General features: G+C 40.4%; 1 protein-coding gene across 5 annotated transcripts in view; it reads right to left on the reverse strand.

The window, feature by feature from the left end:
* Window positions 1–24,673, reverse strand: part of STAG1 (stromal antigen 1) — a 199,687-nt gene that overhangs the window by 20,469 nt on the left and 154,545 nt on the right. For all 5 annotated transcript variants that reach the window (XM_037406291.1, XM_037406290.1, XM_037406289.1 and 2 more), the window contains 6 exons: window positions 23,720–23,790; window positions 18,588–18,675; window positions 16,865–16,945; window positions 7,011–7,103; window positions 3,174–3,348; window positions 709–848 (listed from right to left, as the gene is read on the reverse strand). In XM_037406291.1, the coding sequence (XP_037262188.1) occupies window positions 709–848; window positions 3,174–3,348; window positions 7,011–7,103; window positions 16,865–16,945; window positions 18,588–18,675; window positions 23,720–23,790 (648 nt within the window). The remainder of the gene's footprint in view (window positions 1–708; window positions 849–3,173; window positions 3,349–7,010; window positions 7,104–16,864; window positions 16,946–18,587; window positions 18,676–23,719; window positions 23,791–24,673) is intronic.

The raw sequence follows: 24,673 nt of genomic DNA on the forward strand, positions 1-24,673 counted from the left end.
CTATAGTAAAGGACCTGCTCCCCACTCTCTCTCCCAGTTCTTCCTTGATTGTCATCTCTGTGACTTACCCCTGGAAGAGGGACTGGTGGGGTACACCATAGCCTGAGGGGCTCTGCGCACCGTGGCAGTGCCAGGACTGCAGATGTGCCTGTTTTCTGGCAGGTAAACTCACCAGTACAGGGTGCAGAGGTAGCTGAGCAGCAAGTCTTCCTGCATTTCAGGGGGCCTAAATGCCATGCGAAGCAGTGTCAGCTGGCAGGACGTTCAGTCAATGCATACCCACCCATCAGCAGTACTATGTACAGCTTTCTTTTTTTGAATGCTTTCCAAATGAAAACAATGTTTTCTCACAGAAAACCCTGCTTCCTCATGTCAAGCACCAAGACTGGGAGACCCTAGTGAAATACGACATGGAACAGGTAATGGTTTATTGTGGATTCTAGGCACGAAGCTGAGGAGCAGAGTAGGAGGTTCTCCAGGGGCTGCCTGTCCCGAGGCACTCCGGCCGCGCAGGACTTGTGGCTTGTGGCTCCTCAGCAGCAAGTGTAATTTAGAAAGGAAAAAAATATTACAAAAACTCAAATAAGGCAAAAAAGCTTTCAGAAGTGTTCAACCTTGAACTACTGGTCTGGAAGGAAGAGAAGGGGGGGGGCCTGGCCCTACAGCGTGTTCAGTGAGGAAGAGTGAGGAAGAATACAAGAGCTGTACCTTCATATAGTGTTTGAAGATATCTGCTGCTGCATGCATGTCCACAATGTCATAAATTATCAGCTTGCTAAAGGCAGCCAAAAGGTTTCTTCTCTTATGTAAAGCTTCTATTTTGTTAGCTTCATCTTCTTCATCTCCCTCTGAAAGCATCAAGAACATTAAAATGTTTATAAGTAACTGCTATATTCTAAAGCAATATTGTCAAGGAGTAGCTTTTAGAAAAAAATCAATTCTTTGAAACGAAGCAAGGACTGTTGTAGGAGAAGCTAAAATGAAAGGTGATAATTTTTGAGTCCTGCCTACGCTAGGACATCCAGGGAAGCTCAGAACTATGACACACCACTGACCAAGGATGCTACCTATAGTCCTGAGCAGGTACCGAACATAATCCGCATGGAACGGAACTGCTTATTTTCTTTACCCTGTGAAAGGCCACAGTGAAGACTTACTGAATGCTTTTTGCTTGACTTCTAAAACACAGGATATTTGGAGATGCTTCATTAATGTAACTATGCTATAAATATTTAACGTAAGGAAAATTAAAAGCAGCAATACTTCTGCTGCATGCCCTGGAGATGAAATTGATGGCTTCAGCACATCAGTAACAACAAGAAGTAAAATTCAATTGTAAGAAACATTAACACTGAATATCGGTGCCGAAAGTGCTAAGTCCCCACGTAAGACTCCACTCTGTGCATGAAAACGCAACTACACACATGTTAAATATCATATCGTGTAATAAAAGCATATTCCCCAAGTTAGATAAGAAAATGAAATCAGTTAAAACAGTTGTGATAAAAGTGAATATACTGTGGTATTTAGTGCCTTATTCTTGGAGGGTATCTTCCAACCAGTCTGAAGCAGTACAGAGCTGTGGCAGGGGGAGGAAGGACACAATGTCACTCAGACTCTCTTGCTGCTCACTAGTCTCCACACAGCACTTAAGTCACGTATTTGATCACAGGAAATCTCTCAGAAGCAGTGGAGCTGACTGTGAATATACACGCATGTTTTAATCCACAGAACTGAAGCCCAGTCTCCTCCCCAATCCCACCTTTCCTTCATTTCTTTTTATCATTACTGATGTGTTCCGAATACCAAAAGCTACAAACTGTCAGACTGACTTCACGGAGTCAGAGCAGCTTGAGGGAATAGAGATTACACACAAAGACCTTCATCCATCTTTTTGCTGTCTTCCCAGTCCAATCACAGGATATTGAAGAACAGCAATTTTGCTAAAGAGCAAACAAAAAAAATTAGACACGATCCTCCTAAAATCTATTCTTGATGTATTATTCTGAACGCTGAACTCACAAACTATGATTAACTGCACACAGATTTCTGGTGAAGGTGTGTTTCAAAATGTATTCTTCCCAGGAATCCTTAAAGAGATGCTCCACAAAGACGTTAGCTGCCGAGGCGCCCGGGAGCTAGAACTGAGAGCGCCTTCAGAGCAAAAATACCTTCTCTGAGATCTTAGTTCTATATATTGCTGTCTTTAGAGATCTAAAATAGCACCTACGTGTCATGCTAACATAGAAGTAACTGAGTACAGCGGAAATTCAGAAACTGTGCTAAAAAGAGCACTACAGGGTGCACTCAGCAGCTCTTTCACGTCGTTTGACTATCTGGGAATCCATCTCTTGTCCAAAGCTATTTAGGATTCAGAAATGGGATACCTCTGTACTTGCATTTAGGCATTTATAACACACACCAGCAGCACCAAGCTATTTAAAACCAGACCAAATCTGCCTCTCCCTGACCGAAAGCCAAAAATCTCAAGTCATCCTTGTGCGAAGGTAGAGTCGGGGTCCCTGCAAACCCCTCTCAAAGCACAGCCACGCACAGCTGCCTAGGAAAACACAAGGGAAGCATACACAAAACTTTCCCAAGTACTTTCCTAGTCTCCAACCAAATCAATGATGTCCTGAGCTTGATCTGATTATTTTGGAGGAGGAGCAGAAGGGGTGTTTATCTAGTAACATCACTTTCTTAAGGCTTTCTTTGCCTAGAGCTTTGCTGGTAAGGTTTGCCTTCAGGATCCGGTAACCTGATTTAGTAACTCTAAAGTATTTCTCTTCTATGTACTGTTCCATTGTACTTCTTCCCTTGAAGCTATATTAAATGAAGCTGGCTGCTGGACTAAGACTGTACTGTTTGGAAATAAATGTTAAGAAAATACAGATCAGTAAAGGAAGAATAATTTTATTCCAGATTTATAGCATGTATTTACAGACCAATCCCATGTCTTCTGAAAACATCTTTTTTTATGAAGTGAACTTTGTAAGTACTACTTCTTCTTTAACACAAGTAGCAGTGAATATTTCATATTCATACCTCCCAGAAATAAAGAAGAAAAAATCTGAAAACGTTTGAGCACAATGAAGTGGAAATTCTATTTTCTTCTTTCTTCTGTGCCTGTTATGAAAAAAAAGCTAAGTAGAAAACAAGAAAGCTCAACATACCCATGCTCTGGTTTTCGTCATCTTGGTCAATAAAGACATGGTCCATCACAAAACTGAGAAGTTCTGACTGGAGGCCCGAATCTGGATTGAACACCAAAGGCTGAAGACCTTCTCGACCTCCAGTCATCAACTGATGACTAAAAATCATCAAGAGATCACAGAGCAGCATGAAAGCCTGAAAGGCGAAAGAGAATGAATGCAGTAAGAAGCATAAGTTAAGTGAAAAATAAAATACCATTTATCTAATTTCCACCTATCCCCTACCATTATTAAATGTCCTTCTTTAACTGTTTGCCATTTGTGTGCTGTGAAAATTCATAAGGGTTTCCCCTAAATTTAGAATGTTATGCCTTTGGTTCCTATGTAAGGAACTGTCTTTACTACCTCTTCCATATCCAGGATGATCCATATTAAGCTTCCAATTCTTCTCCATGAAAAGAACTCTAAGTCTACCTCTGATTCAAGGACTGCAGCCAACTTTGTAGTCAAAAACCCCACCTCTTTTGATAAACAGACCAAAGCAAAAAAAAGTTAGAAAAAAACCTCCAAAACGAACAACATTAGAAGGGAAAATCCAAGCTGAGTCACTGTTGGATCCCAAAAATACAGAGAAGCAGCTGTGAGCAAATAAATTCTTACAGAATATCGTCAACTATTCACGACAAAAAGGATCAAGTAACTCTGCACAGCTTTCAAATCCAGATAAAAGCCAAACGGCAGAATTTTCAGTGATTTATGCTCGTTACTTTTATACCCTCATTACCTGCGAACAGAGAAAGAAGGCAGCTATTACTAACTTTATTTCTTTCAAGAGCTTATCTGTGTACTCTCACGCACGAGAGTGGCACTGGTTTTTTCCCCAGGGGCTTATCCCAGATGTCAGCCAGCTGCAGCCACTGGCATTACGTTCAGCACCTGGGCACCTTCCAGAAAGTACTTCTTAATCATCTTAGTTTCTCTACCTTTAACCTCAGGTTCTGAAAACTAAAAAAGAGAGGAAGGTTCAAAGTATGAACATGACAAATGACTCCTAAGGAGGTCCATGCTGGACGTGCTGCCTCTTCCCCCCAAGCCTGCCGGAGTTTCACTCATGGCAGTGCCACTCATGACTCCCAGGCAGGTGGTAAGCCAGAGGTGTTTTCAGCTGAAGAGGGATTGCAGAATAGCTCTGACAGTCATGAAAACCAATGTATGCTTTAGATCAGTCCTATATTCCCTTTCTACAAACAGCTGAACAGAAAGATAGTTAACTGTGTGTTTAAACGTATTTTGGAACCGAGCCTAAGGAAAAGTAGTGAGTGAGAGCAATCTGCTTTACAGACTTCTGAAATGAAATCTTTGTGAATGCTGAACGTCATAGCAGCTCACTTATTTCTTGGAGTACGTTATAAAATCTGAATGAGCTACACCCAGGCAAGAACAAAATGCAAATCCTTGTAAACTGTGTTCTTCTTACACTGTGGAAACATATGCCACTCTTTGGGTACTATATTCTCCAGATAGTGATGGATCTCACCTGCTCTAAACTCCTTTGATATTCAATAGAATTCAAGCTCATCCTAATGCAGAGCTCTAAAAAAAGCATATGAATAATGCACTGAAAGTGCTTATTTCTGTCCAATATAAAGGCAGCAGCGGACCCAGATACGTATGTCTATATATTGTAGGTATGTCCAGTCGGAGGAGATTTGTTTCACTCCTAGTCTAGGAAAGTTTTAGATGCTTGAGTTCTGTTTCTATAAATAGTTAATAAGCTTTTCTTTCCTTCAATGTGTGCATTGATCTTCTCTGGAAAGAATGTATAAATTAAGAATCAAATACAGTAGGGAGACAATACAATTTACACAGCATTCTCAAAAAAACCCCAGTAAAACAAGAGGATTCAGAAGCAGCCCTGCACTCACAGAAATATACTTTTTAAGGAAGAAAATGAAAAAGATCCCAGGAGCGCTAGTTGGAAGGGACCTCTGGAGTCTCTAGTGCAACGTGCTCTGACTGGGACACTTGGTTCTCTGGGTCTGGTTGGTCGTGGCTTTGTCTAGCTGAAGCTTGAATGCTTCCACAGAACTGTGAACTGGAGCTTCTAAGAAAAGTTTAAATCACCAATGGAAAAAAATAATTGTGGCCATTAATAGTAAGAGAATAAGAACATGTTACTATATATCAAGAACAAAAGCACTGCAGTAATGGGAAAGATCATTTACCATTTGTTGATGCAGAAAAGACATTAGTGCTAGCTTAAGCTAGAATGGTTGGTATTTTCATGAAGCTAGATGATATTTTCACATCATATAATATTAATAAAATAAGCCAAGAGTAACTACTCAGAATATTAAAAAACAATTACTGAATTTAAATCTGCTGGAAGACAATGACACATCAGAGTCTTTTAAAAATACATAAACTAGCAACATCTCTGAGCCTTTAATATTTATATTTATCAACTTGCAGAACACAGTGTAAATGCCAAGCAGAGCTATTTTTCAAAAAAACCAAACCCCTGTCTTTTAAGAAGTATTGTCTTTTAAAAAACACAGGCAAAACCCACAGGCCAGTTAGTTACAGTCTTTGCAAAACCTTGGGAGGTCTGATAGAAACGCAATTTGTAGACAACTAAAAAATGACAACAGACTTGATATAAATCAGCATATATTCATAAAATCTCAGCTAACAAACTGTCTCTTTGTTTGTTTTTTTCAGAGACTGCCAATTATTTCAACAAGCCCTTTGATTTTGTTTCTTTTATTTCAATTTCTAAATACATACAAGAGAAGCTTCCCACTCCACGCCTGCATGGCTTTCCAAAAATCTAAACCAGAGAAGATAACTACAGAAGATAACTACACTGAACCACAAAAAAATCTGATCCCTTATTATGCAGCTGTATTCCACATGTATACTTCTGGCCTCTGTGTGCACACACATACACACGCAGAGAGATGCACGCACTGAGGTTTTCAGTTTCCCCCAGAGAGGGAAGCACAGCAGCTGGAGCTAGAATGGTTATATCGCTGAGAATCTGAAAGATGCTCCAGATCTTTATGTCTCTGTAATGAAGACACTGTTTAGATACTTTACTCTGATTTCTCAAGGAGACGTAGCTATTTGTGAAGTGACAATTTTTGCACAGTGTGACAGGACACTACATTCTTAAGTGTTACTCAGAGTATTTCTGTAAAATGAAGTAACTTTTTTTTTTTCTGCCAGAAAATATGCAGCACAGACCTGTACTGCTATTTTTTTCTGTCTAGAGAAAAAATATATTTTCTCTATGAAAATACTGCCTCTATTTTCTCCCATTAGCCACAATGGGAAAGAGATATAATAATTAGTATTCATCGCTACATTTAACTGAATTATTTGGATAACTAAATAATGAAATAACATCAAGGCTTCAGGCATTTGCCTTCAGCAGGAAAGCAGTCACTCTAGACTAGGGCCCTATTAGTCAATAACAGGGGAAAAAAAAATATCCAGAAATATACAGAGAAAGATTCAGCCCATCTGAGGTCTCAATCACCCTCTAACAGTACCTATTTCCACGTGTCAATACAGCAAGTGTCTAAATGACTTCAGGTGACTGAGATGCCCAAAGTTACAGTAGCGGAACATGAGCCTAACCATCCAGGTAAATCTGGTATTTCAAAAGTGAATCTGACATTAGCTGTGCTTTGGAGGTGCTTTTACTACAGCTCTTCTTATGGAGTGTTTGTTCAGTTTCATTTAGACAGAAGGCACAGATGATTTCCCTTTAAGTTCAATATAGAGTTGCCTTGAGTTTTACTACAGTTTAATATTAACACCTTTCTAAAGGCACGGGACAGACATTTCCTTTACCTGTTCTTTGACTGGAGTGTTGACATTTGATAGACACTGCTGGCAGACAGCCAGAAAGGATTTCACAGTTTTCCTCAATACCAACAAGTCCTCCTAGAATAAATATTAAAAAAGGATAATATATAAATATTAAAGGTTACTAGGAAAAAGCAAAATAAAAAGATGGTGGTAATTTCATACATTCAATCCTATAAAGTAGCCAAACAAATAATAAACCAATACATTCTTGAGCTACATTGTATTTTATACTGAATGTAAATTATAAATGCTTCAGAACAAAAAAATTAATACATCAAGGTCAGCCTAACTGGTGGGTTCTAAAGAATTCTGTACTCAGATAAATTAACATGAACAAAAAAGTAAAATGCCAATGTCTCGAGTTTAACAAAAACATTATCCTAATTCCTGCAGACATGGGAAATTGAAGGCAAATTGCAGAACTCTGATGAGTTATGGATGAAGGAGGGAGGTTCGTTGATCTGAAGAAAAAGGATTTGAGGGTAGAAAAAGATAAATGAATGACTCTTCTTGATCAGCTTGATCTAGAGACAACTGCTGTGTATCGTGAACGTGGGTACCCGAAGCAGCAGGTTCAATAGGGAAGCCGCGTACCTTGACCCAGGGGAATGAATGCTGTACCCTGATGCACTTATATTTTACAGATAACAAAATGCATTAGCACACCCAAATCAAAACGAAACCTAAGATACTGGAGCCTAATCATAAGAACACAGCAAGTAGCGGCACGGAAACAGCAAATCACAGAAGAAAAAGAACCCTCCTATGTGCAGAGCTAGGGCTACCTCTACCGCAACCAAGAAACAGGTGGAAACTGTACGGGGCTTTCTGGCACGCGCTGAAGTAGGCGCATGGTTTTACAGCAGTGATAAACCAGGCACCAGAAGAAAAGAATGAGAAATCGCTAGGACTTTGTGTCGGCTTCAAGGTTTGGGAAAAGGACAGGCTTCGTCAGCACCGATGCAGGGATCGTGCTGCTCCTCACCACCCAGGTGGCCCGAACATGTGGCTCTGCCCTGCGCTGTACCGCTGGTGCCAGCACCCTCACCTCCTCCGTAGCGCTGGTGCCAGCACCCACAGCTCCTCCATCCGCCGGCAGGCTCCCGCAGGTGGCACCATCTCCCACACGCACCTGTGGCCACAGCTGGGAAGACCCTTCCCCTCCCAGTTTTCACTGTCACGGGTTTCATGCCAAGAAGATCACAAGAGCTGCTAATCCACACCAAGACTGCGGGTCGACTTCCCTCCCCGATACCCCCACCGGTTTCAGGTGGAAGGCAGCGTGCCCTACAGATCAACACCCAACCTACATCTAAAGAACCTACAGAGTGAACCACAAACGTTTTCCTTGCTAAAAATTCCAATTTTTAATTATGCTGGCTGTTCAGTCCGTGTGTCTCATTTCTAGTTTTAGCTTTTCTTATTGCTTTCTATCATAAGATCTTGTTATTCTTTGTTTACTGAAAAGCCTTTTCATGGTCCATATGTTCTTCCCATACTGGTTCACAACAGAAGGCAGGTCTGCAAGTGTGCAGAAGCACCCCCAAATATCTAATCTCTCATAATTCTCAATACAGTGAAAATGGTTTTCTGATATGGACACCAAAGGTCTATGAGCTACCTCACCTTCCTATTCCTAATAATTTTTTCTCTGATAATACAGCCAAGGACCCCTTGCGCCACTGCACCACCCTGCCATTACCTGATCTGCAAGACAGCTCTGCTCTAAGTCACAGCTTTCCACTGATCAGCCTTCTTGTTCCCAGACAGAAGCCTTCCATTTGGCAGCTTTAACATGCCTCTTCATTTTCCTAATTGTATTTTGTTTACCAGTTGTTCTATACCATCCACATTATAAATGCCTTGACTTACCCTCCCTGACGGTTGGTAAAAATTACCGCTTTTTAGCAGAGCACAGATCTCTCCTGGAATACATCAGAAGCGATCCCGTTGCGTGATGATTTCCCACTTACAACTTTCTTCTGATATACTAATCAGCTTTGAGCTACTGAATATTAATTACATTGAATTCACACATTGACCTGAAATGCAATGTGGTACTAATGTGTAACAGGAAACGGCATTGCAACTGGTTTCCTTATCAGTCAAAAACCCGGTGTTCTCCCGGACAAATTTGTTGGTTCCTTCCAGTCTTACCTCTTGGCCATGCTCGTTTTGCCCTTCAGCCTTGCACTGACGGTTTCTATCTGCCAGTCCAAGACCTTACCTAGGACCGATGCCAGGCTTATCAGTTCACTGTTACATAAGCATCTGATTTAACGCTAGGATTACAATCACTTTAATAACTTCCTACTTTCTATCACAATTATCTTCCATTTAGATGTTAATGAATTCAACAGAGGAACTAAAACCTATGAAGAATCCTATATAAAGGTTAAAGAGTGAATGAGTATGTCTCCCATTTTTCTTTCTCTCAAAGAATAACTAACATGTAGGTACACATGATTTCTTTTCCTCTCGATAGCACGACAAAGATCCATTTTGAAAAGTTACAGACAGCAAAAGAACGCCCAGCTGAACAGTGCAACAGAGCCATCTGGAACTTTTCTAAATTTGGAGAAATCCCCAGACTACTACAGAGTGGTAATATTTTTCAAAAGAGAAAACTGGAAGCAAAAAAGTGAATTAGATTTTCAAGTTTTTTACCATCCTTAGGCACATAGCCAAGGCTCCTGAGGTGTGATTACCTGATATGCTGGCTTCAGCAGAAAAACTGGTATGAAAAAATTTCACTGTCCTCTTGGTTGCTAGAGTAAAACCATGGGGTCACACCACGAACTGGATCACTAAAGTGACCCAGGAGAAAAAATCACCCTTTCTTGAACTGTGCAGCGTGATATCTTCAAATTTAACTAGTCCACGGCAGGAACAAGAATAAGCCACTAAGAGCAAGGACTTGCATTGGCTCTGCCACCACCTGTAATGGAACTGCGTTCACAATTCTGCTATTTAAAACGCCCCAGTTATTTTCTAGCTTCAAACTGAAGCCTGGTTTTTCCCACTGAAGCCATTTAAAAATGCTGTGCTTTTGCTAGGTTCATCTACCAGACCCAATGCTTTTCCTCCTCTTTGCCCACTGCCTTTCCTCTATTTGCAGTATTAACTTCCTTCTCCTCCCAACTTCAACTCTTTGATTAACTTTACAATGTTCAAGAGCCATTAGCTTTCAAACTCGACAGTGGAACACAATCTGACCTTTTGCACCTTGTGACTCTCTTCCTCCTTTCAGCACTTTGTGCTTTCTTTCATTGTGGCCATATAAATATGAAAAGTCACCAAGTCACTATGTTGTTCTTTAAATCCCTCTTTAAATCCTCTCTACTAATTCCTCTGCCTACTAATCACTTTGCAATAGCTATGCATTTGGCTAGTCTGGCTGCTGCTCATTCAGAACTGTTTTGCCTTTGTCTTGCCTCTGAATGTTTGCTCTAGTCATGCCTTTTTTTTTTTTTTAACACTGTTCTAAGATTCTGGACTCTGTTCTTCTGCAAATATTTCCTTTTCATTATGTACATGTACAGTGCATCATACAACAGTCCCAGGCACCTGGTTTATTGGATACATGAAGACATCTAGATGGAAACTGTATAATCTAATCCCCAAGTCTCCTATGTCAAGCCTGTCTTGGCTCTCGAAAATACACAGACAGGGGAACTCTTGCTGACAAATTACCAGTTACCTTTGAAACCATCCTCAAACTCCATGTGAAGAACAGTTTTCCTCCAGGCTACAACAGACCGCTCCCCCCAAAAAACCAAAAAAGGCCTCAGCCCCCCCGAGCACGTACAGAAGGAAGACCAAAGGTTAGAGCGTTATGCTATGGGTATTTCAAGGCTTACACATTTCATTCTTACCTGCTGCTACCTTCCTTTTAGTAATATTTTTTTCCTTTCAGATTTTAGACACCAAGATGAGGCCACAGTATGCCCCTTTTCTCACAGGCTACCTTGAAAAAGAGTTTTAAAGTAACTCAGCCCCAACTCTGTGCTGTGTTTAAGTTAACTGGTGGAATCTTCGTTACTGGGCAGAGAATTTGGACTTTCTTACCAATTCAAATAATCAAGTAATTATCACCCTTCTATTAAAATATCTTTGGAACTTCACTTCCTTAAGCTCGATGATGAAAACTGCAATCTACAAATGATATGACACTGTGTGGGGCAATCTGCAGAGCAGCCTCTTGGTAACAGCCTGGAAAAACAACTGTTGACATGATGAGAACGAGTGCAACACTGCCCGTGACAGAACACCCAAACCTGCCTGTTCCGAGGAGTGCTTGCCTAAAAACTGGTAAGGCTAAGAGGAAAGTTAACAATTAATTTGCTTAAAATGCCTAGATTAAACAGTAACCAGGCGATGACCAAGAAATTCTTGAGACAAGGAGAAGTCACCTTGTATAAAAAGTATAAAGGTAGCGTGAACAGTTGTGATCAGGGAGAGGAACCTCGGGGTGGATGAGAGCAGCAGTCAAACCCAGTCAGACACCTCAAGGCTGCAACCACCGCCCAGGGCTGGTGGCACCCAGGGCACCCTCTCCCTGCCTGCACCCACCTGAAGGACTGTCAGTTGATGCCAAAACGGCACAGAGTAACTGCTCAGAGACGAATTTTGTCTTTAAGCAGCAAAGGTATTTAATTCTTGCAACGCTGGGGAGCTATCCGGTTTGCACCGGACAAACTAGCTCCCAAGTTTTCAGTGAAAAGTTAGGTAATTTATACAGTTTTCCTGAGAGGTTACAACATCTTAACATGCATATTCATTTGATTTTGACACCTAATCATTCCATTCATAATAGGTGGGATCTAGGTGGAGTAAACCTTTCAACTTTTTGTTCAACGATTTCCTGACTCATGGTCTCCTTATCTCCTTAAGGTGCCCTCCTTAGCTTTTCTGATTATTCAGAGTACATTAACATTGTCAGTGGTACATTCCTTTAACTTTGTCAGTGGAACCTTTTCTTATTCAAAGTACTTTACAGAGTACATTCCTTTAACATCCTCAGTGGAACCTTTTCTAATTATTCAGAGTACGTTCCTTTCTCAACACAAACAGAGCATCACCCAGAGCATTGTACCGAACTCATCCTGACCAATCTTTTTAAGCCCTCATTCTGTTTCACAGCATGGGGTGCAACACACAGCAACTCGCCCCTCGAGCGCGTGCATGTGGCTGTGGAGTGCTCCACGGGCCTGGGTACCATGAAGCTGGGGCACCCACGTGTCTGACAGCAGACACATCCATGCAGAGGATCTCTCATGCTGCCAAAGGAAGGGGAATGGGCTTGTACCTCATGTTCCTGTGAGAGTGGCGGTCTGTGCGTGTACCCAAATTGTGTGTGTGACTTGGGGAGGTGATCAGAGTAACTTGTGAACAGTTACAGAAGGGTAGTTGAAAATTTGTAGGTGTTCATTAGCATTATAAAAGTGTCTAGTACTCTGGTTTACCTGCTACATCACTGATACTTACCCTGGAGATGTGTTGCACTGACTGTACATTAATCATATGGTGTTAATAAATCAATGAGCTGACTTGATCTGAATTTGATTTTGATATGGAGAAATAGTGTGAAATGGGGACAATGGACATCGATTGTGATTGTATATGTCTGCTCAAGGAATGTGGGTATGGTGACTGGTCATGGGTGTGGTGTATGGTCACATAGTCACACAGCTTTGAGGAGACACCTACCCTTCTTCCTCTAATAACGGGGCTATTTATAAAAGGATGAGAAAAGGATGAGAGACATTCCAATGTTATCTAGAGGAAGGGAGTGCTAAGTCTTCTTGCTGGAGAAGATCAGATAGTCACAAAGACATGAATCACCTACAAACCTGCAAGACCACCACATTCCAGGCAAAGGACTGATAAGCTAATTAACATACAAAGCAAGAGTAAGGGGGTTTAGGTAACGAATATGTATAGGCATTAATTGAATATTCATTTGTTTTATTGTATAAATGTGAGATGGTTCGTCACTTCGGGCATGCATGCTTGTGGAGGAGCGATCCCCCGTGCATCTGCACGCAATAAACATACCTACTTTATAACTTTCAAGTTATAGAGTCTAATTCCGTACGTCAATTTAAACCACAGAAGTCAAACAGTTTTTCCCTGCCACCTATATAAAGCCTGTAGACCAACAGACCTAGCTTTGTGTAGTCAGCCACAATCCAAAACATACGCAACAGCTATAATATAAAGTATCTCTCAGAAAGCAATAAACATGCCCTGGGCTTGGGCATAATGCCCAGGACAGTTTCCAAACAAGGGCAATCCTCTTAGGAGAGAGGCTGTATTTTTTGGAAGAGCCACCTGAACACCAGAAAAAGAATAACTTCATTCCAAACAGATCCTGTTCCCAGTTGTATACCCCTGGTTGCCATGTATGACTCTACTCTAGGAACCAATACACAAAATTATTAAGCAATTTTGAACTCTACTCAAAGACTTTGAAAGACATCTTACCAGAACCAACCCCCCCCAAACTCCCTGCAACAAAATGTATACCTAATGGATGCAGAGCATACCTGATTAAGAAATGTAAAACTTGCCAATATATGCCCATGACTACCAATCTAAGTAATTCCTCCCACAGAAACATTAACATCCTTGATTCCTATACGCAGAATTTCATATTTTTAATATAAGTGTAAATATATTAATATACTATATATAAAAGTATATATATATGGTGCACTGAATGCCTACATGGTACCTAACTAGATGAAATAGCGCAGCGACTATTTGCCAGCATGAACTCACACAAATGACCCAGCTGGCAGCAGATGAACTTTTCTTACAAATCAGTCCCTGCATCTCTGATCTCTCAGCCTGGATGCTCAAGTGAAATCTAAAAAAATCATCTTCTAAACATGAGCTTGGGAACCAAAATTCATAAATCTAAGGAATGCAGAAAAACAAGGACGAAGATTAGTTTTATGACATGTATTCTCCCCACTAGCCTTTTTATCTTCCTTCTCCCCCCCACTATCCGGTTCCTACTTCCCTTCCAGTAACTGTCTTACCACCTCACCTTCCCCTGCTCCCACCCCCCTACAGGTACCAACAACCTTTTCCTTTTCTTTCAGTTTACTGGGTCTGTATCTAAATAGAAACCGAGCCATTGTTCTCAGCTGGTATTTTGCTTTGTAATTTTCTGCTTTTATTTCAAACCTGAAAGGCCTGTGTGTCTAAAAGCCTTTCATTTTTACAGCTATATCCATTGGTCTACTAAAGACACCGCTTCAGCCTACAAACCATCACCTCCCTCTGTCCTCAGACATCACAGCTACAGCAAAGTAACACTAGAAAGCTGGATGGACCTACATATTAAAATACTGTATCAGAAATGCTCCTGTAAAAGCCTGAATACTTTAAAAATGGTTGCAAAACACACTATTTTTCATTTTGAGATGCTTGTGCTGATGCCTTTGTTTTCCCATACATCACACTTTAGAAGTGATCCCCTTTAATGTTTGCTAATTTATAAGCCTAAATCATGGCTTATAAAACAACCATGGGCAAAGTGATCTCCTAATGGATTAAACAACAGATACAGTGCAGATTAGATTTATTTTCACAGTGAATAAACTACAATGGAAAGTCTGATAGAGAAAACCACATCGAACAAAATGCTGCAAGCTTATCAGGTTTGCGGCTTTCTCTTTCTCTGCTTTCTGTGTGAGCATAGCTGAGGGTGCCAGCCAGGCGTGAAGAGCAAAGGGCATTAATGCAGTGTGCCCTTTGACCTAAGCGTGCAAGAACACTCATTATTTTTGTAGGAGGCGGGGTGAAACCCCAAACAGTAAGTTAGTAACAGCTCTCTAGGTTACAGTAATTATGATTTTCATTGGGGATTCCAGAAACAGAACTGACTTGTACTTCAAATGGTCATTCTCCATGGAGCTTTCCTAGTTCTTTCCATTCCTAGGAACTACATTATGACTAATATAAATCAGAAGAGTACTAGAAATACGTGAAAGATCAAGGCTATTCTGCAGTCACCTTATAAAACAATGTCCCATACAAATGCATCCTATTTTGAAAAAGTAGACAAAGCCACACAATTGCACTAAGCTTGTCTGCAAGAAAAAAAACAGTCACTGGAATAAATGAAAGTCTTTTCCTCTTTCAGTGTAATTGGACCACCATGGTAATACTGCAAAGAACAGCCCACATTAATACTGTGACACCAAAATGCAAAGCTTCTGACTAGGTCCTATGCAGATAGATGCTGCGTATGTTATTCACTAGCTGTAGTTTATGGTAAGTATGTTTCTTTTGCTATTATTTAGATACAAAAAACCATGAAACTTTTTTCCAGCAATGCCGACAGCTATCACCCTGCATCATCTATACTATACTGCACCAACTTACTGTATTAAAAAAAAAAATGGGAGAAATGCTGTGAGGGGAGACAAGAATCTTACTGAATGCCCTGTGCTTCAGCATCTGCACCCAGAGTGGGGCAAGACCGGGCATTGCTGCTCAAGGACCCCAGCAAGTAGGAGGACAGAGTTGCTGGGTATCTTCAGGAGTGGGTAAGACACCCAGTAAGACCCAACAGTCAAGAGCACATGGGAAAAAAATTAATAAAGGTGTTGAAGAAAGCACCAGGCTTGGATAGTTGACCAGGTGCTCTAGGTGTACCTGCCCTAAGGCTTGGTTCCTCATAGCCAAGTCTCTCACTACACAGGCAAAGAGCAGTCCAGTTTTCCTTACTAGGGAAGCATTAGAACGAGATTTGGTGTGTTGATTCTGTGGACATAAGGGCTGAAGCAATGTATGGCCTCCTGGATTTATTTTAGGTATTTAGCACCTGTCAAAGTGAAATTTCTCCCTAAGGATAACAATGCTGCTAGCTAGGAGGACTTCAGATGCTTTGGTGTGATGAGATTCTGAGTTCATTTAAAAGAAACGGGATGTATTCAGTTGCCTCAGTTACAAGGAGTCAAGATGTAGTATCATATACTACCAGCACACTAAAGAGAAAGAAGCTCAAAGGGGAAAATGGGAATGAAAGCTAGAATAAAGAATGCCAGTTATTCTTTATTTCTAGTACCTATTTCCAAATGTCAATATATGTCAGTATTCAAAACAACTCAAAGAATTTACAATGTATTTTTATCATTTTTATGTGCACCTTTTTCTTTTTCATGTTGATGGGGTTCCCGCTTCAATTTTCATACCATTTTAATTTGACACATTACTTTTGAAAAAGCCCTAAAAAGACAGTATGCTGGCCTCTGATTGAGAAAAGAGCTAAGGAAAGGTCCTGGAAAAGTCAAGTGTAACACACAAGTTACATACAACATTGTCCTTACTGCACTACACTTGTGTGCACTTACTTTTTATTAGTAATTGTTGCTGCTAGTAACCCTACCTTTATATTGAGCAATATAAAAGATGTAAGTAAAAGGTAAGCAAGGTAAATACACATAAATATTAAGCTATCTGTGGTGTACAGAACGACAGTAGTGCTTACAACTATCAGGTAAGCATTGTCAGCATTACTTATCCATTCATGCAAACTGCTGTACTCACAGTGAAGTGCATGAAGTGTCTTCAGCAATAGAAATATAAAAATTAGTTAGTATAAAATCCTAATAAAGACAAGCTTCCACTGTTTGTATAGCCTATTTAGACATAGGCATGATGTTAAATAGATCCTGAAATACCGAATAAATCAAACAACCAACATTTTATGTCTGTTTCACAACGACACAAAATGATGGTACAGCGGGTGGAGTTACAGAGTCAGGTCTAACGTTTTTAGGCAAGTTGTGCTTCTTCTGTATGATCAAATGCCTACTTACTTTGGAAGGGGAGCCTTCAGTGATTTTCACCAGCTGCCAGAGAATGGAGTAATGGGAACACTGCAGTGCCTGAACAACTATCTGTAACAGAGGGAACACAAAGAATCCCAGCACATTGGAAATATCAAAGCATATCAGTAAAGTGTATGTAAAACTTATAATGCAATTTGGGGAGAAGAAACAGGAGCAGCTCTTAGGCAGTACTTTTTTGTTTCAAGAATATATATTTTTCCTTAGTCAAGTTTGGTGCAATAAGAAACCAGCCTACTACAGGTGGAAAAAATACTGTGCAATGCTGGGAAACAGAACAGAAGACTGTGCATTAGAGTAAAGCCAGAGGTGATGTCACAGCATGACAGAAGTACAACCCAACCTCTACGTATCTCAGCTCAAAAGCATCTCTTTAAATACCTCTAAATCTGACTTCACCAGTAAAACAGTCTAGAAGGTTGTTCCATTGTCAAATGAACGTGTAGCCCAATTGCTAAAAAAAAGGGAGAAAATACACATTTTCTCATGGAGAAGACTAGGCTTATATTAATAGTGCCATAAAAGCATCCATGGTGTCTTTAAAATTTCAAAGACCAAACCATTCCCTTTTAGTGAACTCCTTCTTGTGGACTGGGGAAAGAAATACTGAGGAGAATTCAGATTTAGGAACTTTTTTGGTAAGATATTACAGAAGTGTTTGGGAAGCCATATCCCTGTCAAATCCAGAAACTGAGGATGGCTGGTAGCTGCATGGACAGTTTTTATCTGCTGGCCCCTTCCCTCCAGGTAGCACAATTCCAGCATTAAGCAGCAACTGCAGAGAGCGCAGAAGGTCCCACAGCTTAAAGCCAGGACTTTCACATGGTGTGTGGCCATGTGCCCTCCATACAGTCCTTTGCAGAAAATACTTTTAGAGAATTTAATGAGATTTTTTTTTTCTCCTAAATGAAGTTAAGATTAACAACTGGCATCTAATTGAAATCAAATTATAGCTTAAAATGTGCTGAAACACTGGAGAAGGCAGTCTGCAGTTTAAACTGGAGACCTGGGAAAATCTGAAATGGTCCCTGTGCGTATCCATAAGTAACTAAAACCAAACTAGGAGGAAACAAAGTCCATGACGTGTCCACTAAAAGAACTCTACTGGAAAGGCTGGCCAGCATCCCTGCTAAACATTCTTTTGCTTCCTAGTTTTCATAAGCTTCCATCTTACCTTCAATGCACAGTATTCGTTTGCGATAATCCTTATTGCAGCCAAGGTTTACAATTGTTGGGTTTCAGTGTAAACATCATGATTTACTGTGAGGGTGGCGAGGCACTGGCCCAGGCTGTCCCGAGCAGCTGTGGGTGCCCCATCCCTGGCAGTGCCCAAGGCCAGGCTGGACGGGGCTGGGAGCAGCCTGGGCTGGTGGGGGGTGTCCCTGCCCGTGGCAGGGGGGTTGGGACTAGGTGACGTTTAAGGTTCCTTCCAACCCAAACCATTCTGTGATTCTATGATTTCTGCATTGCTTTTCACAGCCAGGAACATTAGTTATTCCTTACCTTACAGATGAGAAAGGTGAGGCAAGAATCATAGAATCCAAGATTTTTCACCTCCTGGCCTCACTACACACAATATAAATCTCATTCAAATAACTGAATCCCAGTGCATTAATCTTTTGAATTTTTCTATGACTAGACTCTTCAAAACTTTGAATCCTCAAATGATGCAGTGCAGGTGGTGTTACTGTACCTGTTCTGGCATAGCTCCATGTTCAATTCCAGTTCTTAGTAATCTGTAGCAGTTACTGAACAGATCCCATTTTGTGAGATCATGCGCACTAGAACAAGAGGTAATAAAGAGAGATTAGTTGTGTTCCTCAAAACTCCCCATCACAGCGAGAATACAGTCAGACCTGGCGGCTCAGTGAGCTTTGGTACTTTTGCAAATCTGAGACAATGCAGCCTGCTGACAAAGCTGCTGCTCAATTAGTTCACACCACACTAAAAGCACAAGTTTGGCTTTCTGATAATTGAGGAAAAATCTTTTACTACATGTGATTTTTGTTGGGAGGAGATAAAACTCTCTGCATGCCATACATCTTTAAAGGTTACTTCAGTGTAGCTACGAGCTCCTTGTCAGTGTTGCCTCTAAATCATCTTTCCTCTTTGGTTCTAAACATTGACAGAACTCCAGAAGACACTTCTTTGGCATTGCAGCAGAAACTATGGCCAAACCCTAGCAATATATACTGAATGAAAAATGGCTTCAAGCAAAATAAAGCTACATACTTTTCAGCTGTATTATTTGGAGAAAAATAAATTACATTATCACTAGATATTAAATATCCTGAAATATCTGAAGACAGACATCTTGATATACACGTACATGAGACAGAGACAGTAGTTGCCACCCCCTGTTCATTGTTTCACATTTCAGTTGTACAAACCTGACTTGCCAGCGAAAGGAATACAAATGAGATTAGCAGTATATATTCTACAGCCTTACAGTCCTCAACAGCTTATGATAAAGCTTTTTTTAATACAGGACTGAGAAATACAGAATAAATTACAAAACATCAGGTTGCCCGAAGGACAAAAATTCTCTCTCACAAAACAATTCAGGTTTAACACATTTTTCTGCAGTGGAATTAAACTGCAGTAATTTGAAACAGTTTATAAAAGAGTAAGCCACCTCAGAATAGTCACAAATTTGGTGATGAAAATACTCACCTGGGAGAAGGGATAGTCTGAACTGGCAAGCCTAAATTAGATAAGGCAGTCTCTTGCATCTGGCTCCATATCATCCCAGCACCTTGATCACCAAGACATGCTCACTTTTCCCACCCCTTTGCGTCTCCCCTGCTTTGGAGCTGCCTGACTTTGTTTAAATAATTCACTACCCTGCTCAGCCAGAAAGAAAAATTCTCTGGTTCTGAAACGGACAGAGGTTTCAGAGACTGGGAACACCTAGATGCTGTTGAAACCCCCAGTATGAAACACTTCCCGGTCTGGAGCGTGTCAGTCCCAGAAAACTTAACCAATAAAACTTTCACAGAAAACGTAACAATGAATGCCCTTGCGCTGAGAGCGAATGAAGTACGCGCTCCAGAGCCGTGTTGTTAAGGTGCATCTTGACTTGTAACTCAAATCCATGAATAGAACAATAGGAAAACTTTACAAAAAGGAAACAAAAATGTAAAAATGTACTCCCCCCGTCTCAGATTCTGGATGGTCTTTCAAGTATGAAAATAAAACGTTTCATAGATAAATTATAGGCTGTCAGAGAACTGCCTCTGACTAGTGATATTAGGCACATACATGCTGCTTCAGCAAATCACAGGGTTGCTAGCAAGGCAGAGTTGTACCTCCTTAATTACAGCACTGTAATTAAAGCAGTAAAATCTCCTTGGTGTGCAAAGGCAGATATCAGCAGAGATTATCCTACAGAGAATATGAGAGGAAAAACTGTCTCATTTCTGCCTTTTCATTTGACAGCCCTGCGTGCCGGGCAGCCGTGGCAGGGGGCACGCACAGCCAGGCAGCGGGGGCACCTTCGCTCTGCTGAGCCTGGCTGCACAGTTGATCTTGGGAAGGGCTCTTCAGCTTCCAAAGTTGAAAAATTCTAACTATATACAAGTTACACAGGGCTTTTCAAGACAAACTTCCTTAAAGAAGAGCCTCCACCTTCAATTTAGGCATATTCTGGTACACTTTTGTCTCTTTTGAACTACTTAGCAATCAACACGATAGTTATGAAGGTACCTTGGACACAATACAGTTCTCCACAGAGGATCAGATTGACATAGAGGTTCCTAGAATGAAAATTCACAACACAGAATTTTCCCTTAGTCCCTTCCATGTCAGAGTCTTCATGGATTACAGAAAACAATGCCTAACATTTCATCAAAGGTTTCTTTTCATCCCTATAGATAGCAGTCTCTGCTGGACACGCTTCTGCCAAAAAATAGTCAGACGAAGGTACCAGCTCCACAGTGTCCCTGAAACGTGGCAAGAAGCAGCTTAGAAAATGCCCTTTTTGAAGAGGCGATCTCTCCACCCACAACACTGCTTCTCTTTGTAAAGAGGCACAAAGTGAGAGGAGCTGTACCTTGGCCTTCCAACAGCCACGCTAAATACAGTCTAATTCCTCTACTAAGGTTTCATCGATCATCACTTCTACTTCTGCGCATAACAAACTTCTGAGCAACTCAGTCTGAAGGGTGTACTTGTCAACTACTGGAAAAAAGGTTAAGCAAAGGGTTTCTATAACAGAAAGGAAGATCTGCTGGTCTGACCATGAATTTACTTATCTGAGAAGTGTCCTGACTGATCATGCTTATACTGGTAAATATGTGATGCGTATCTGGAGACTTCCCATAGCCACTGCGTGCTTATGAAGTCCATATGTGCACTTATGAAGTGTGGAGGCAGGAAGGAATGAATTCCATATCATATTTGAGTACTACTGAACAGTGACACCAACAATTCTGATTTCTTAATGTGAAATGATGTTCTATATACAAGACGGAATTAAAGGGCACATCCAGAGTAACGGAGGTGATGCTTGAGATTCACGTGTCTTGCACTGAATTAACTGAAGTAATTAAATACGAAATGCTGATATTTTGCAGCATAAAAACTGATATAGCACTGATGTGTATGCATGAAAGCTTAGCTGAATTGGGCTGGAGTCAGCATAGGAAAAAGGGTCTCCATGTACTTAAGGACAGCTGTAAATGTCAGTGAGACCCTGGCAAAAAAAGAAACTCAAGTATATACTCCAGGTGTTCTGTTCAGAAGACCTCAAGAAAATTTATTATATTCTTAAAACTTGGGAGGAAACATTGTAATGATTAATTTCATTTGTATTGGAATACTGATATCCTTGTTTGATGAAAAAACATGAATTTGAAAGTGTGCTGTGAGCCCTTTGTTGCCATGACCCTCTCAGAAAGAGGATTAGCTAAGGCTCGGGAAATCTCAGTAGAGAAGCTTTTTGGCCTGGAAGGCTTTTCTGATTTTTTTCCCCACCTTCCTGGCCTTCTTTTTTCTAAAAGATGAAGCAGCAACTACCAAGGAAACACAAGCACAGATAATGTGCAGTGCAGTTTCTCGCACTGGAAGAGAGGGACTTGTTTCTTTTCGAAGCCTCAGCAACCACTGTATCAAGTGCACTTTTAGAAGATCTGAAAGGTAACAGTGGTTAGCCTGGAATTTCAACTTCTTCTATTGATTTAATTTCTTTTGGCTCCCAATTGATGATGGACAATGACAGTATCACACAAGAGCCACCGTTCTTTGGGATGAGAATGCACAATGTGAGTTTTGAAATGAAGATCCTAATCTCACAGCTAAAGGTTCGGCAAAAATTCTGTCTTGGAGGGTATGATTATTTCCTTTCACAAAGAAATCACATCAGATATAACATTCAGTAGAGTAATGAAAAGATTTCATTACTTCTTTATATGCAAGCAGATATTAATTAGAAATTCCCATTGAACTGTAATCATAAATAACAAAACAGCTGAGAAATTATACACAGCTGCTCTTCAGCTCTTTAGCTTTGATTCTTTTCTCTTTCCTATTATTTGAAGATGAAGGTAAACGTCCCTAACCCTGACTTGTGTGTTATTTTACAAAGCTGTCGTTATAGTCTGAATTAACTCTATAGAGATTTGGAATACTAAAGGAAAAAATATATATGGGAGACACTCAGAAAAGCCTTAAGATTTGTGCTTCTTTCTTGGATGTGGACTCTAGCTTTCGCCAATCCTCTCAGGAAAGGCAGAAGTGGCTCCAGTGTGTTACTAGGGTGACTGAAAACCTAATTTGCACATGTGTTAGTCTGCTGCACTACGGAAATTAGTAACGATTTAATGATCTCTGTGGGACTCTTGTTGATTGGAAACAAAGAGTAGATATTTCAGAACCATTTTATACAATGATCCAACACAGAATTCAGGATAAGTGAAGACTAAACACAGAAAGAAGAGAGAAATGAAATCACTGAAACCAATTTGTGTATTACGTTCTCACATCTTGCGATAAGGGAGAAACGATTTGTGGTGCTCAGCCACCTGCATTTGAAGCTTTCTTACATGCTACCAGGTGCAACTATTTCCTGCTGCTGATAGGTCGGAAGATCAGGTCTGTGTGGTATGCTCCAAAATTCAGAGTTTCCCACGTTGCTCTACAAGTTATGAAGGTGCCCGTAGGTGTAACTGAGAGCAGCGGGTCCCTGAAAAGCTACTGCCTGGTTCTACTGAGCTGGCTCATGCTTGGCAAAGGAGTTTCTGTGCAATCCACACAGCTGGACTTTGCCAACAATTCAAGTAGAAACTATTCCTGGCATTTCTGCAGGAAAAGAACACATCTTCCAGACTCTCACCATAACATCATCATAATAATACATTATTAATAATTAATTATTAATTACTACTACTACTTATTTCTCTAATTTTGAGGAGAAACACCTAAAAGGCACTGAGAAGCTGAGAGAAGCAACTTCCTCCAGGGCTCTCCTAAGCTGAGATGGAAAGCCCAGAGCTGGCCTGTATCCACTGGCACCAGAGATAATAATCCTCCCTTGTGCATTTCCTGTCCGTCATATAGGGGAGCATGACTTTTACTAAGACACTCATAGGTGTAAAAGAATTTAGTACAATTGATGGTGTACCACTTGCAAAAGTAATGGCATTAACTAAGCAAAGACCCAAATTAATCCAATATCATACTGACAAATAACCCCTAATCATTCATCAATCTCTGTTTCATATTTCAGGCTGTATCTTTTCTCATTTCTTAACATGAGGCATCAACCAATACTCGCTGAAATGAAAAAATTAACATAGGAAAATTTTGAGGGCAGAAAAAATCACCTACTTGTGAAAAGAGGTTAACCTCTTTAATGTGGAGAGCACATTGTATATGTCATCATCATCAGCTTCTTCTCCCTGAAAATGAAAGGAAATCCATTAACACAGTTCAGCAATCCAGCAGGGTACACTACTGCATGGGGAGGAGCAGATTTCTTTGCAGTTTTATGTTGACACCAAAACTGACTCCAAATATTCCAGTGACTTTTACCTAGATTCCATAATATTTAAATAATCACTGCATAGCACCAGGAAATAAGCAACATCATCTGACAATGTTCAGCAGTATCACTGTGTTACTGCTCAAACCAGTAACCTCTAGCAGTAGAAATCATTCCCATGAATAAAATATTTTACAAAAAGGACTGAACTATCAGCTTTAACCATCAGCTGATGAATGTGCTACAGGAATAAAGCCACATGCCTGCCTTGTTCCACACCAGAAACCTGCCGATGTCAAAAGCAATTTTTTAAAAATGATCAGTTGGAAAATTTCTTTCTTTTCATATCCTTCGTTGCTGATCCCTCTGCTACACTGTAATGCCTGGCAATCACATTATGTGCGCAGACTGACATACATTCAGAACCGGATGGAAGGTTGGTTTTTTTTTTTTTTTAATTTAGCTTTTACAGATCTGGGGAAACAACAGTCCAAACAAATATTGCACAATTCAATCAAAACTTTTCATTTGAATTTAACAACTTCTTTCTGGCATTCTAAAATATCATTAGCCTAATGTTTCATGCAAACTGAACAGCAAATTCTCTTAGTGAAATGACTGGAAATAAGGTTCTTCCAAAACTTAAATTTTCCCAGCAACTTTCTGAAATAGGAAACCCACTTACAACAATTCTTCTCCATCTCATTTTGATCATTTTTTTCCTGTCTGAAAGCCTGACAATTAATACACTTCCCTGCCTTCAGATGCAATTGCCAATCAATGTTTCTCTCACGTAGTGG

This window comes from Falco rusticolus, chromosome 13 (genome assembly GCF_015220075.1).
Source record: "Falco rusticolus isolate bFalRus1 chromosome 13, bFalRus1.pri, whole genome shotgun sequence".
NCBI classification, from domain to species: domain Eukaryota; kingdom Metazoa; phylum Chordata; class Aves; order Falconiformes; family Falconidae; genus Falco; species Falco rusticolus.